Genomic DNA, 16,383 nt, shown 5'->3' with positions numbered 1-16,383 from the left:
TCATTTTTAAAAAAATCTGAAACATGAAATCTAGAGTTTACACTTTTGATATTTGACATGTAGTGCCAAGGAAGCCACTTATGACCAGTAATGTACATTCAAAGGTACAAAACAAGATTATTCTAGACCTAGTGCAAAGAGAGAGCCATAACTTGCTTCTATTCGTAAGTCTTCTTCCAAGCTCGCCCCATAAGAATGTTAGTTATTATAGTTTTGTGACTGGAGGAGGAAATTTGTACAAAGGAAACTGGGATTGCCTCTCCTTTGGGTAGCCTAAGAAAATGTTGTTTAATTTAGCATACCTGAAGGAGTAGCAGAAGTCATCCAGTTTTTAAAATTTTTTTTGCCATTAAAAAGCAATTGTTTTATAATATCAAGCATGTGATATATAAAAAGAAATATATACATAACACACCTATTAAGTTATGAAGCATAATATGAATAACACTCATGAGACAAACTGAAGAACTAGAGCATTAACCATAATATTATGAGGCAAATCAGAGAAAGAAAAAGAGTCAGCCGTCACAAGAGACTCTGTTTGTGGAAAATGACGGTGGTATTAAATACGGGACTCAAAACGGGCCATTCCTGAAAAGTTTGCACATGTCCCCCAATCCCCCTCCCCCACAGCGTATGTACAAAATTCTAGGACCATTTTTTCCCCCACTTTTTCCACTCTAGACAAATTGAAAACACTCTTCTTGCTTAAATGGGTATTGACGAGTATTTCTAATCCAATATTAGTAGTAACTTCAAGTTTGAGGTACTTTGAGTCAGGTAGGTTCTGAGGTCCTAGAAACAGGAAGATTGCTTCTAGTGCCCTACTTATTTAGGACCATGACTGCATGTCTCATCCCTTTACTTATATGTAGCATCATACCTCAGTGGGTTGCAGCAGTGTAAGTCCCGTCTCTTTACCACTGGACTTTTAGAAATTTGATTTTGAAATCTTTTCTCAAAACATTTGTTCGGGCGTTAATAATGTTTTAAAATGAGGCGATTAGTTTTTCATGCAGTTAGTGAACAGCGGAGCTGAGTCTTTTTCTTTAAAATTCTTTTTTAATTTTAAAAATGTGGGGTACAATTCAGGGTTAGGCACACAAATGTTCATTATGCGGGTACCCTTGTTAATTAGGTGTACCCCCTCTTCCTCAGGCAGATTTCCACTACTGCCAATCCCACTTCCCTGCCCTCCTCCCAGCACTGCCAATCATTCTCTTATAGTATTACAATAATTGTTCATGGTCTACTTATGAGTGAGAACATGTTCTTTGTTTCTGTGAAAGATCACTCAGTATTATCTTAAAACTAGGTCAACCAACTCCACCTCCAGTACTCTTTCCATTGACTCAGTAATACTGAGTGTGCACTTTTTCAGCTAGGATTGGATTTTGGTGAACAGAAGTGAAAATACTAGTGGTTTAAATAAGACAAAATATTACTTCTCTTGTACGTAAAAGAAGCCTGGTCTAGTCCACCTAATTGGGTATTGTATATTAAAAATTTTGTCTGGTCTTTATTCTGGATTCCTGGAGTGGAGCTTCTAAAATCCTTGAAATTTCCCAAATCACAAGAGTGCCTTTGTTATTCATGAGTCCCTTGGATTCACCTGAATTTATGCTAATTAGATAATTCAAGATGGAGACTGGTAACAACCACACTTAGAAGGTTGGAGCCTTGAGCCAGCCTGACCTCCAGGAAGAGGAACTGGGTCTGGAGATTGAGCTTAATCATGTGGCCAATATACAATCAATTATGCCTATGTAAAGAAACTTCAGTAAAAACTTAGGATGTGGTACATCAGTGGAGCTTCCTGGTTGGTGAGCACATTGATGACGCCCTGGTTTCATGAGACTAGGACATGGACGCTCTATGTTTGGAACCTTTCCAGATCTCACATGAGTCTCTTTTTTTGGCTGGTCGTAATCTATATTCTTTATTTTAAAAATTGTCCCAGACATCCAATCCCTAAGAACTTATGCTGCCTCCAGGAAAAAAAAAAAAATTGTAATTATAAGCATTGAGCTTTTCTAAGTTCTATTGCATAATTCTAGTGAATAATCAAACCTGAGAAGGTTATAGGAACCTCTGAACTTGCAGCCAGTCAGTCAAAACTGTGGGTGACATGGGGTAACCTGAAACGCCTCTGGCATTTTAAGTGAGGGCAGTCTTGTGAAGGATTGAGCCTTGGTGGGATCTGCACTAACTTCAAGATTGCAGTATACCAGTTGGTGTCAGAGTAGATGGCATCTCCAAGAAATCATTAAGGACTGAAACTTTTTTTCAGGTCTCTGCCTTGCAGTCCTAAATGTGTCTCTTATCCTATGGCTCAAAATGGTTGCTATAAGCACCAGCCAATATAATGATATTCCAGGCGGCAGGATAGATTTTAAGAGGTGTGACTTTACCTTTTTGAACATAATTTTTGAACCCATAGTTTGGCAGACTTTATAAAGCTAAAGGTTTGTAATTTGATGGTTCTTAAAGTAAAACTGTCCTTACTAGAAAGACACTTTTGGTTGTCTGATTTTCAGAACTACAGACCACTGAAACGGAGCTGTCATTTTTTTGACTAAATTTTAGAGTCGAAGCTGTAACTGATTAGGGGTCTTTAGAAGCTTCATGTCATTTTAGAAGTTTTGTTTCAGTTTAGAAGTACATTTTTCATAAATCAGGTTACTGCACATATGTGATTCTGTTTCTGGACTCTTCATTCTGTTTCGTTGGTCCATGTACCTATCCTTATGTCAGTACACACTGGAATGTTTTTGCTCTATAAAAAGTCTTGTTATATCATTGTGCATGTCTTTCAACCTCCTTATTTTTGTTCAAGGTTATCTTGACTATTTTTCCTTTATGTTTTCATATAAGCTTTAGAATCAACTTGTACATTACAGACAAAAAGTCTGTTTGAGATTGGTATTACACTAAACTGTAGATTAGTTTGGGGAGAATAGACTTTTTTTTGCAATTTATAATATCGAGTCTTTCAATCCATAAATATGGTATATCTTTTTGTTACTGTAACCTATTTTCTTTCAGTAATGTTTTCTAGTTTTCTGTGCAGAGGTCTTGAACAATTGCATTTTTGAGGTTTATTTTTAGATATTTGGTGATTTTGATGCTATTGTGATGTACTATTTAATTTATTTTCTACTTGTTGTTAGTATGTAAAAATATATTTACATTTTGATATTGATCCTGTAATCACTGGCCTTGTTAAATTCATTTATTAATACTAACATTTTATCTTTAAATTCTTTTAAAATATAAACATATAATAGCTTCATAAAATAACTTCGGAAAGTTTTCATCCTTTCCTATTTTCTGCCAGGTTTTGATAAAATCGGTGTTTTGGTATTATTTTTACATTAAATGACTGAAAACTTTCACTCTTGAAGATATATATTCCTTGAGCTTTTTAGGTTTGGTTTTTTGTTTTTTGTTTTTTTTTTGAGGAAAGATTTAAAAATTTTTTTAACTCAGATCTAAGTTTCCTAAATAAATAGATGACAATTACATTTTTTCTTGATTCTTGTGTTAGTTTTAGTAAGTTTTCTTTTAGGAATAAGTTAATTTTATACAAATTTTAAAATGTACTTGCTTTAAATGTTTTTCTATCGTCTTATATTAAATTTTTAATGATTTTTTAACATGTCTGATATTATTAATTTGTGCCTTTTCTATTTCTTGATTAGTTTTGTTACAGATTTGTCAATTTAATTAGAATTTTTAAAATATCAAGTTTTGGCTTTGGTTTTTTTAAGTTACATGATTTTTTAAAAATTTCATTGGTAGCCAATTTAATTTTTACTAATTTTTAAATTACCTTTGGTTTAGTTTTTTCTTCTTTTATGCCTTCTTGATCTGGATGTCTCAAAATTGATTTTCAGTCTTTATTTTTTTCTAAGAATTCCTCCTTTAGCACAACTTTAGATGATTTAATAAATTTTTATATTGCATATTCATGACTATTAGTGAAAATATGTTTACATTTATTTATTAATTTTTAGTGTTGGGTCTTGCTCAGTTTCCCAAGTTGGAGTGCCAGTGGTGTAATCATGGCTCACTGCAGCTCTGAACCCCTACACTTGAAGCAATCCCCTTGCTTCAGTTTTCTGAGTTGCTGAGATTATAGCTGTGAATCACTGCAAAAAGATTAATTTATTTTTTGATTTGGTAAATTAAATATTAGATATTTATCATGTACAGCATGATATCAGGGTAATGTGGGCCTCAAAAAATGATTTTCTTTCTGTATTATTATTATTTTATTTTAAAGTTGTGGGGTACGATTCAGGATTGGGTATATTTCGGGATTAGGTACCTAAGTGGTCTACATACAGGTGAAGTTTGGGCCTCCCATTGGTCCTCACTTCACCTGGTTTAGGATCAGGTACCCTTATTGATGTTATGTGCCCCCACCCCCACTTTTTTAGCGTGTCCTGCTACTGTCAATCCCTTTCTTGTAGTACTATGTGAAATGTTCAGGATCTGCTTAAGAGTGAGAACATGTGGTATTCTGTTTCTTGTTTCTGTGATAGATCACTGAGTATGATAGACTCTAAATTTGTCTGAGTTGCTGCAAAGTCCATAACTTTGTCCTTCTTTATGACTACATAATATTCCATCATGTATATGTACCATTTTCAAAAATTCAATCCACTTTTGATGGGCAGCATGGTTGGTTCCATGTTTTTGCTACTGTGAACAGTGCTGCAATGAACATGCATACGCAGGTATCCTTTTGAACAATGATTTGAGTTCCCCCAGGTATATTTCCAGAAGGAGAATTGCTGGGTAGTATGGAAGGTTGATTTTTAGATCTTTTAGAAATTGCCACACTGTTTTCCAGAGATTGTACTAATTTATACTCCCACCAACAGTGTAGAGGTGTTTCCTTTTCTCCACATCCTCCTCAGCATCTGTTGTTTTTTGAGTTATTGATAATGGGAGACCACTCATTTCACCTCTCTAACCTCAGTTTCCTCATTCACAAAATGGTAAAAATATCATCTACCTTGCATACCTGTTGTGATGATTTCACAAATGTCATCAAAAAAGGCATGAGGCACATAGTCTGACAGATACAGAAACTGAGTTATCATTTTTCTTCAACTAAAGCAAATTCTGAAAGTTATTTTTGTTATGTGAAGCAATATTATGGCACATAATTGGACTAAATATAGCAATATACTAAAGTTTGGCTTATTAATCATCCTGTCAGGTCACAGGAAAAAGTTTAAATTGGTGGATAACCAGTAAAACATCCTAAATTGAATAATCTGTCAATAGCTCTCAGAATAAACATGGCACTTTTCTTCTTGAATTTTGAATTTAATTTGAAATAAAAGTTGTTTGAGAACAGACAAAAAAAACCCTGAAACTGACTTTCAGAATGTTCCCTCCTCTTCAATTTTTTGAAAGAGTTTGAGAAGGATTGGCATTATTTTTTCTTTAATGTTTGATATAATTCACCAGTGAAGCTACCTGGTGCTAGGCCTTTGCATATTCATGGTTTTTTAAATTACTAATTCAATGTCTGCATTTGTTATTGTTCTGTTCAGATTTTATATTTCTTTATGATTTAGTCTTGGTATGTTATATGTTTCTAGTAACATATCTATTATTTCTAGGTTATCCAGTTTTCTGGTCCTTTGAATGTCTGTGTTGTAACGTAACTGCTCTGATTTATTTTTATTATTTGATTCTTCTTTTTTTTTCTTAGTCTAGCTAAAGTTTTGTCAGTTTTGTTCCTTTTCAAAAATCTAACTCTTGTTTTCATTGATCATTTGCATTTCTAGAATCTGTTTTTATTTATTTTCAAATCTATTCTCTAATTGTTATTTCCTTCTTTCTACTAACTTTGGGCGTGGTTTATTGTTTTTTTCTTGTTTGTTGAGGTGTATTGTTAAGTTGTTTGCAAGAGATGTTTCTCTTTTCTTATATAGGTGCTTATCATTATCAATTTTCCTCTTATAGATGTTTTTACTGCATATGTTTGGTATGTTGTTATGTACATTTTAGTTTGTATCAGAACATTTCAAAATTTCCTTTTGATTTCATCTTTATTTTATTTTTGACCCATTGGTTGTTCAGGAGTGTGCTCTTTAATTTTCACATATCTGTGAATTTTATGAAATTTCTCTTGTTATTGATTTCTAGTTTCATATAGTTGGAAAAGATACTTGATAAGACGTCAGTCTTCTTACTTTTTAAGACTTGTTTCATAGCACAACATATTATCTATTCTGGAGACTATTCCCTGTGTACACGAAAAGAATGTGTATTCTGCTGCTGTTGGATGGCATGTTCTGTATATGTGTTAAGTTCGTTTGTTCTAAAGTGTTATTCAAATCCAATGTTTTCTTTTCTTTTTTTCTCTATAAGTGTTTCTTTTATTTATTTATTTTTGTTTTAAAGATGTGGGGTACAATTCAGAGTTGGGTACATATGTGGTCATTGTAAGGTAAAGTTTGGGCCTCTCTTTGGTCCCTACTTTGCCTGGTTTGAGACTGGGTACCCTTATGGATGCTGTGTCCCCCCCTCCTATTTCCAGGTGATCTATTATTGTTGAAAGTAAGGTATCAAAGTCCCTTTCTATTATTGTATTGTTGTGTGTTTCTCTTTTCTAATCTATTATTTGCTTTGTATATTCCAGTGTTCTGATGTTGGGTACGTATATATTTACAACTGTAATTCTTTCTTGGTAGATTGTCCCTTTATCATTTTGTTATGACCTTTTCCCCTTTTTATAGCTTTTTACTTAAAATCTATTTTGTGTGATATAACTACCATTGCTGTCTTTCAGTTTCCATTGGCATAGAACATCTTTTTCCATCCTTTCTTACTTTCAGTTTATATGTGTCCTTAAAGCTGAAGTGAGTTTATTTTACCAGCATTTGTTGGATCTTGTTTTGTTTTGTTTTCTTTTAAAAAATCTATTTAGTCACTCTTTTTTATAGGAGAATTTAATTCATTTACATTCAAGTAGTTATTATTATTTTTGAAAGCACAACAGAATTATTTAATCAAAATTTTATGAGAGTTCAGAATTAAAGAAACAAAGACCCATGGAAAACTTTTTGTTTTTGTGCTTAGGTTCCACGAAGCCTAGAAATATGGACAAAAAAAGAAGGATCTCACAGTAAGAGTGGAGAAACCCAGAAAGGCCTGTTTGGATTCTTCTTGGGCTTTCTGTGTGGAATTCCTTGCTCCAAGGAATAGGGCAGGTCAAGTAGTTTTGGTAGATAAGAACTTGCTATTACCATTTTGTTAATTGTGTTCTGGTTGTTGTACAAATCACCCTCTCTTCACCCTCCTTGTTGCTAACTTTCTTTGCAATTTGATAATTTTCTCTAATGATATGCTTTGATTTATTTTTCTTCATCTTTTGTGTATCCACTATAGTTTTTTGATTTTTGGTTACCATGATGGTTACTTGCAGCATCTTATATCAGCTTATTTTAAGCAGATAACAACTTAACTTTAATTCTCTCTCCACACATGTATGTCATTTATTTATTTATTTTTATATGGTGTATCCCTTTACAAATTATTGTAGCTATGGTTATTTATTATAATTTGGGATTTTAACTTATATTAGAGTTACAATTGGTGTCCACACCACTATTACAGTATTAAAGTAATTTTAATATGACTCTGTACTTACTTTTACCAGTGAGTTTTTACTTCCATATGCTTTCATGCTACTAATTAGTGTCTTTTCATTTTTAGCTTGGATAACTCTTTTTATCATCTCTTATAAGCCAGATCTAGAGGTAATGAACTCCCTCAGCTTTTGTTTGTTTGGGAAAGTATCTCTCCTTCATTTCTAAAGGGCAGCTTGACTAGGGAAAGTATTCTTTATTAGCAGTTTTTTGTTCCCTCATTACTTTGACTCTGTCTCCCACTCTTTCCTAGCCTGCAAAGTTTATTCTGAGAAGCACTGATAGCCTTAAGGAGTTTCCCTTGTATGTGAGACTCTCTCATTCTCTTTCGGCTTTCAAAATTGTCTCTTTGTCTTTGATTTTTGACTGTTTATAACATGTCTTCGTGTGTGTGTGTGTGTGTGTGTGTGTGTGTGTGTGTGTGTGTGTGTGTGTTTTGGTTGGGGAGGCGAAACTGATTGAAGACCTTTGACCTTCCTGTACCTGGATACTTATATCTTTCTCTGGATTTAAGAAGTTTTCTGCCATATAACTTTAAGAAAACTTTTGCTCCTTTTCTCTTTTTCTCCTTCTTTAAATTCCTTAATGCTAAAGTTAACTATCTAAATGCTGCCCATAAATTCCACAGGCTTTCTTCATTTTCTTACTATTTTAATTATTTTTCTTTTCTGATTGTAGTTTTTCAAATAACCTGATTTCAGATTTGCAGATTTTTATGTTTAATCAGTTCTGCTGGTGACATTCTCCACTGCATTTTTAAATTTTATGCATTGTATTCTTCAGTTTCAGAATTTATGATTATTTAAACTTTCTTGTTTTATCTATTATTTTTCTGATTTCATGTAGTTGTGTCTCTGTGTTCTCCTATAATTTGCTGAGTCTCTTTAAAACAATTATTTTGAATTCTTTGTCAGGAAATGTATAGATTCCACTTCTTTGGGATTTGTTGCTGAGGAATTATTGTCTTGGTGGTAATATGTTTCCTTGGTTTTTCATATAGGCTATTGTATTACACTGATGTCTACATATTTGGTGAAACAGTCACCTCTTCCAGACTTTATCAAGTGGTTTTGGTAGGAAAAGGCCTTTCCTTATGGGAGAGGTCTAGGGCTCCGGCTGGGAGGTGTGTGACAGTTTGGGCTCTGATAATGGTGTTGTGGCATAGTCTTTGTACTGTTTCAGTTTAGATTGGCATCAGTAACAATTTCAGATATTCTCAGCAGCCAAGACTGTATGTGTCAATAGGAACAGCAAGGGCTTTTAGGTTCTTCAGTGGTGAGGGCTACTGGGGTCCTCCAAACTCTTTTTGTCCCACTAGGAAGTCATGGCTGAGAGCTTAACTTGGCACAGGCTCTGGTCCATGAGTGTGCTTGCAGTTGTGTGTGAGGTGCAGATGTCTGCGAAGCAGCTGGGAATCTGGGGTCTGAGGTGCAAGCACGCGCAGAGCTACAATGGCTCTAGCCTCTAAGCTCTCAGCTCACTATTGCAGGAGAACTGGTGCTTGGAGTGTGCATGCACACATAGCAACTGAGGCTCTCAGTGGGAGGTGGGCCTGGGTTGTAATAGCGGTGGTTCTAGTGTTTGAGGCATGTGCAGTGTTGGAAGAGGTGGTGGCTTCGGTTGCAGGTTAGCACAACAGTGGCTTCTTCTTGTAGGGGTGACAGAGAGGTGTATTTCTCTCTGTTGATTCCATGGTGGGGATCGTTGTTGGTTACCTCAATGGTAAAATATGTCATTGTTCTCTGCAGTGCAGGTTGCTGGGGACCATGGTGGTACCCATTACATGACATAGTTGATAATGATAGCTCCTGCCCTTCTTCTTTGTTCCTAGCCATCTCCAGATATCTCAGGTATATACATTTCTCCAGCAGCCTTTTCTTTGTGGTTGTTTCCTCCTCTTACCCCCTTTTGTTTCCCTGTGTTGCTGTAGGTTTTTAAATGATCCCTTGAGTCTTCCTAAGACTATTATCTCCCATGGATAATCATTGTTTTGTTGTTGTTGCTGTTTTTTGTGAGGGAAAGAGGCTTGATTCTCTTATTATGTTATCTTGTTGATGTCACTCTATCTCTGTTTTATTTTGTTCAGGTTTTATTTGAGAAGGATACTGAAAAGGAAACTGCCAAGGAAGAGGACTGCCTATGAAAAAGTCATACTGACCTCTTTTAGATTCTGCTAACTTCCTTGAAACTTAGGTCTTTTACTACATACTTTTCGTTTTGCTTGTAATGATTTTTTTTTCCATGCTGGTTCTTTGTCGTTTTAAAATTTGGATGAAATATTAGCTTTCCTGATAAAAAATTCTGACCAATGAATATAAAATAAAGTTCGTCTCTTTTTGTTAATAGTTATATGCTGATTCTACACACACACACACACACACACACACACACACACACACACATATGCATCTTACATATATTTATGCTTCTTAGGGTGTTTACTTGCTTAATGTCTGTCTTATTCGGCAGACTTAAGCACCATGAGTACACTAATGATGTTTATTTTGCATGGGTCTGTGCTCCCAGGTCTGATCACTATGGCTAAAACTCATTTGGGATCAATAAACAGTTGAATTAATTAATATTTCTTCTCAATTTTTCAAACATTTAAGGTGAATTAAAGGAAGCACTAATTCCTGAAGTTCATTTGCCTTATTTAATGTCAGAACCTGTATCCCTATATATTAATATTTGCGTCAGGTTGAGGTCGCCGTGGCTTGATTTATACATTTTCAAAGAGAATTACTGAAAGCAACATAAATACACTCATGATCTCCCACAACAAGTAGAACTAGATCCCACAACAAGCAGAGCTTAATCACCCGGTTCCTTGTTATGTGAAAGACAGTGTTTTGTAGCCCTAATGGTATGTGTGTCTCCTGAGAGCTTCATGACTATGTAATTACCTCTTGGTTCCCATCTTTTAAGTGCCCATGATTCCATCTGGTTTCATATTAGAGGGAACAGTCCAAGAACCAGAATCACTTGGGCCATTCATTTATTCATTTGATTGTTAATAATCAGCTAACAGCAACAGTGACCTTCCCCCAAACTGATATATTACTGAGATCCTACAAGAATGTCTAGGGGGATAAAAAATCTCAATAAGAGTAAAGTTGATTTTGGTTATGGATATTATCCCTTATAAAGTATAAGGCATTATAGGAATTCTATAATTCTCTTTTCATAGCAGGACTCTTCAGGCTGGATGCTGTTGGGGCTACCTTTTATTATTTCCTTTTTATAGATTAAGATACTGAGGGTTAAGCAACTTATCTAAGAAGAAAGATCAGCAAATATAGGAGTAGTGCTCCTGTTAACTAATTCCAAAGTCAGTAGCATTTTTTCCCCTTCAATTTCTCCCTGCTTTGAGAAAACATTAAGACTTTGGCCAAATACTAAAAAGAGTTTCCAAGAAAAACGTTTTCCTTTTGTCAAGGACTAATTTTCTGATTTGAGATACACTCACATACAAAGTTGCTGGATTTGCATGCTGTATGGCTCACAGAGAAAGGTAAGCTTCTAGATCAAATCTATTGTCTGCATAAAGTTGAAGGAGCAGAAGTAACAAGCAAAATGCATTGAAATACCCATTTCTCCTTTGGCTTATTCAGAAATTTGGCTTGAATATCTTGAATATTTCTTTTATCTGTTGCATACATCCAGAGGCTATAGAGTTTTGAGTATCTCATGTCTGAAATAGTTGGGGTAATAAGTGTTTGGAATTTTTTATTTTTTTGAATTTTAAAACATTTGCATACACATAATGAAATAACTTGGGAATGAAACCCAAGTCTAAACACAAAATTTATTTATGTTTCATATATACCTTATACAAATAGCCTAAGGTAAGTTTATAGAATAATTTTGTGCGTGAAACAAAGTTTGTGTTAAGTACTTATGTATGGAATTTTATACTTGTGGCATCATATTGCTGCTCAAAAAGTTTTGGACTTTGGAGCATTTTGGGTTTTGAATTTTTAGATTAAGGATGCTCAACCTGTATGTCTAAACACTAATGAGCTCCTATTAGAACATGTATACTTATATTGCATAAAGAAAGGTTACAAGAAGGGCTTGAGTCCCTGTTTTGCAAAGTATAAGCTTGTATTACTTCAAACAAGTTATTTAAACTATTTATTTCTGTTTTCTTTTTCAGGGAATATGATAATATTAGTTATCTTGACTAGTCTTAGAATTGTTGAGAGAATCAAATGGGGTATCAACATAAAACTTCATTGTTGTCTGGAAACCCATAATAATATATTTAAAAAGGAAACAGAAGGAATGGTGATTCATACATGAGGAAGAAATCAGGCTTAAACCCCCATTACAAAATTCACTATTATGAAGATGCATAAAAATTACATCACACAACTTTCTGTTGGAGTGGGAACTGATCTCAAGTTCTAATTTTGCCACTAAAGAATTACCTGATGTTAAACACACAATTTATTAATGACTATGTCATGGCCTGACTGATGGACTACAGGGTAAATGAGATCAACAACCACTACACCATTCTGAGCAAATGAGAAAACAATGCTCTCTTCTTGGGAATGGAGAATAAGAATATTCTGATCTAAACATAATATTCATCAGTTTAGATGTCTGCCTCACAAAGTGTCCTGAGGTCGGGGGATGTATCTTGTGCATCAGTGTAATCTTTGCAATCAGTATGCAACCTGGTGCATCATACGAAATTAGTGTGTGTAGCGAGAATGAAGGACAGAACAATATCCTGAACTTTATTTGGCTTATTGAATCGTACTATTAAAAAGTCACATTCTTTTTTTTTTTTAACTTTTTGAAAATTTGTAAGGGGTTGGAAGTAGTTATAAGCATTTGTGGGCCCAGTTCTTGTCATTCAACTGATATCTGGGAATGTAGGTTATTAGTACAAAACCAAGCAAACTGGTGAGTCTGTGTGATTCCTAATTTCATGTTTTCCAGATGTTCACATTGACATCCAGTGATAGGTTTAACCACTCAATCAGTCATTCAATCAGTTAATTAATTGAGTTACTATCTTGTGCCCCACTTAGGTTAAAAGTAAAAGGTTGAAAGAATATTAAATATTCTTTTATGAGTATTTATGACAAAGAGGTAAGACAGATTCAAAATGACTCGGCTTCACATTTTACCTGTTTTAGTGAGTAGCCTGTTTATCTTGTATGAATCTTTTCTATTCTGTACCTTAGTTCAGTAATCTATGAAATTAGGAGATTGGGATGCATTATCTCCAAAACCCTTTTATTAAGCAAGATTGGGGGTGTTCAAGGTGATACAGTCATAAACCGAAATCTTTTTTTACTAAGGGCACACTATTCATAATTTAAAGTTGCATTTTGTTGTGATGGGCATGTTTTGGATCCAGGATTCCTGGAAACAAGTAATCGCAATACTGAAATAAGGCACATATGGACATGCTGACTCTTCTCAGCAGTCCTCCCTCTGTTTATCGTTCTGATTTTGTCTCCTTTTTGCTACAGGGAAGCCTCATCATTCCTGATGGAGAACGATACAGAGGTGACTGAGTTCATTCTTGTGGGGTTAACCGATGATCCAGACCTTCAGATCCCACTCTTTATCATCTTTTTGTTCATCTACCTCATCACTCTGGTTGGGAACCTGGGGATAATTGGGCTGATTCTATTGGACTCTCATCTCCACACCCCCATGTACTTTTTCCTCAGTAATCTCTCCTTGGTGGACTTTGGTTATTCCTCAGCTGTCACTCCCAAGGTGATGGCAGGATTCTTAACAGGAGACAAAGTTGTGTCATACAATGCTTGTGTTACCCAGTTCTTCTTCTTTATAGCCTTTATCACTGTAGAAAGCTTCCTCTTGGCATTAATGGCCTATGATCACTATGTAGCAGTGGGTACACCGCTGCATTATACTACCACCATGACGACAACTGTATGTGCTTCTCTGGCCATAGGCTCCTATGTCTGTGGTTTCCTGAATGCCTCCAACCATACTGCGAACACTTTCAGGCTTTCTTTCTGTAGGTCCAATATAGTTGATCACTTTTTCTGTGATGCTCCTCCTCTCCTGTCTCTCTCATGTTCAGACACCTACATCAGTGAGATGGTTGCTTTTTTGTGGTGGGATTCAATGTTCTCTTTTCTATCCTGGTAATCTTGATTTCCTACCTGTTTATATTTATCACCATCTGAAGGGCGCCAGAAGGCCTTTTCCACCTGTACTTCCCACCTCACAGCAGTTTCCATCTTCTATGGTGAAAGATGGTGGCGCGCAGTGAGACTCAACACCCTTTAAGGCCAAGAGATTTAATGGGGATGAGCGCATGGCTACAGAACCTGAGAATCAGATTGCAGCATGGAGGCAGGGGTATGGCAGGTTTTATAGAAATTTAAAGCGACCTGTCGATTACCTATTGGTCGGCAGGTAAGGTATTTGGGGATTGGCAGGGGCTTTCGTGGGTGCGGGAATGGTGGGCTTTGTTGTGGAAGAACCCGGAAGGCCTTGTCCGAGCCTCCATGTTAGTTTGTCCGGGCGCCTTCTTAGGCGGGAGCGCCATTTTAGGTGGGGGCCACGCCTAGGCTTAGCCTTTGGAGGGGGCGTGTTCCTCGTGGCTGGCTGGGGCCTTTCATTCCCACCTCTTTGGTTAAGTGATAAAGGGGTGGAGTTGATCGGTCTGGCTACTTCCTGCTGGCGGAGGGCATTGTTGGGTGAGGTGGGTGAAAGAACCAGCCACATGAGGCCCCATAAGAAGGCACTGAAAGAAAAAATTTCGCTGGGGTGGAAGTCTTGGAAGGTGCCCTGGAGGTAGAGGAATGCAAGTTGGTCCAGCCAGTCGTCAAGTGGACACGGGAAAGGGAGGAGCCATTTGTCACGAAGAAGATGGTCAAGGAACGCTGAAAACCTGAGTTGGAGGTAATAAGGCCTGAAAGTCATATCTGTAATGAAAAATGGGGCGAGAAGGTTTAGGAGGCAGTAAGGCTTGGGTTGTTGAGGCCTGGGTCCTCGGTGGGTAGGAGGTTGTAACTCTGTAAAAGAAACTGGTTAATGGTTTGATTTGGAATTTTTTGGAATTGAGATTGAAAAAAATTTATAATGCAAGGGAGAAAGGAACACAGGCCGAGAAGGAGAACGACTGGAGTAACGATAGGAAGAAGCCACGTGAGGAGGGAGTTTGGAAACCAACTGTTAATTTGAGTCAATGAGCCTTGATTCATTGACATAATAGCAGCATTCTTCCTGGAGAAAGAGGCAGGTGCCTCCTTTTTCGACTGTTAAGACGTCTAGGGCTCTACGGTTTTGGAGGGTTACCTGTGCTAAGCTAGTTATTTGTCTTCGTAGTGACCCGATGGATTCTGAGGTGGTGTCTAGCGCCATCTGGATTTTGTTTTGTAGGTCTTCTACTGCCCATAGTGAGTAGCTGAGAGCTCCTCCCGCCAGGCCGAGGGAGGTGAAAGCAGATGCGAGGGACAATCCAACCATAACCGGGAGGAAGACGGCCCTTTTGTGTGAATGCCTGGGGGTTAAAAGTGTCTGGAGGTCGGTCATGGAGTATAAAGAGAGCTGAGGGACCAACGTGACAATTATGCAGGGATGAGTTAGGTTTGAAACTCGGGAGAGGAGGCTGCCATTGCACCACAAAAATAGGCCAGGCAGCAGGAAGTGGGCCTCTGTGAGGTTTGTGTAGGCCGAACAAAGAGTGTTGTTATAGGGGGCATGTGGCGAGTTGATACAGAGGTAGGAGGAATTAGAGGCTATTTCCCAGGGGGGTACATGGGGTTTGACTATAATTTCCCCATGGACGGACGTGTTGAGAGTGTAGTTGGGAAAAGCTGGAAGGGGAATGGCTGCTGGTAAGGGTCACTGTAAAGAGGCACAGAAGAAGCATTGTGAAGAAGGGAGGTCAGGGAATGTTTGATTTAGGAACCGTAGAGTGTGTTCTAGGATGGTGAGCCAAGAGGGAAGGTGTTGAGAGGGCCGTGAAGAGAGGTGGTCTTCTGAGGAAGGGAGTAAGGGCTGAATGGCCTCTTTGAGTTGTTGTTCCTGATTTTTTACGTGCTGCATGATAGAAACTTTAACGGAAGGAGTGAAGGTGGAGCGTGAAATGGACAAGAGACTGGTGGCTGTGTGGTAGTTGTCAGCGGGGTAGACCCCAATGTATCTGAGAGCATTCCAAAAAGGATTGTGAGGATCTGGAATTTTAAAGACATAGTGGAAAAAGCGGGGACCTCGGCGCACCAGGTACCGGACCCCAGTCCAGCATAGTCTAAGAATGGTGGGTTACCAGCGTCTGTGGCTCGTTTTGGGAGATAATATATAGGGATTAAATAGGAGGGAGTGTTGGTATGTCTGGCCAGGTCAGGGTTGGAGAAATGGATTTTACATAACCAGTAGGGGCAACCTCTATAGAGATCTGCCCATTTTTTGCAGTTCGGATCGGTTTGGTCATCTACTAGGCAGACATATGCATCAAGTGCGATACCCGGGTCATCGAGTGCGTGTACCTTTTCCAGAGAAAGAGAAATGGATGTGCAGTTGTCAATGAGGCACGATTGTATATCTAAGTCTTTTACCTGGGAAATACCATTTAAAGTATAGAGTTCACGGATGGTGAAGCGGTAATGGAGGCCAGACGGTGAGGGGTGGCTTGCCTTGAGAGCGGGAGGGAGGAGGGAAGTAAGGAGGATTAGGGGTGAAAGTTGAGCCATTGAGATAAGGAAGG

At 37.3% G+C, this 16,383-nt stretch overlaps 1 protein-coding gene across 1 annotated transcript in view; it reads left to right on the top strand.

Annotated features, from left to right (window-relative positions):
• The first annotated feature begins 13,184 nt into the window (after positions 1-13,184).
• The window catches only part of LOC103275713 (olfactory receptor 5B12-like), a 7,691-nt gene continuing 4,492 nt past the window's right edge, over positions 13,185-16,383 (top strand). The window contains 3 exon segments of the mRNA XM_008073111.1: positions 13,185-13,770; positions 13,773-13,851; positions 13,853-13,913. Of these exon segments, the coding sequence (XP_008071302.1) occupies positions 13,185-13,770; positions 13,773-13,851; positions 13,853-13,913 (726 nt within the window).

Source organism: Carlito syrichta, unplaced genomic scaffold, assembly GCF_000164805.1.
Source record: "Carlito syrichta isolate Samal-C Ts95f unplaced genomic scaffold, Tarsius_syrichta-2.0.1 Scaffold315647, whole genome shotgun sequence".
Taxonomy (NCBI): Eukaryota; Metazoa; Chordata; class Mammalia; order Primates; family Tarsiidae; genus Carlito; species Carlito syrichta.
The sequence above is the reverse complement of the archived record's forward strand: the minus strand, read 5'-3'. Positions and strand labels throughout refer to the sequence as shown.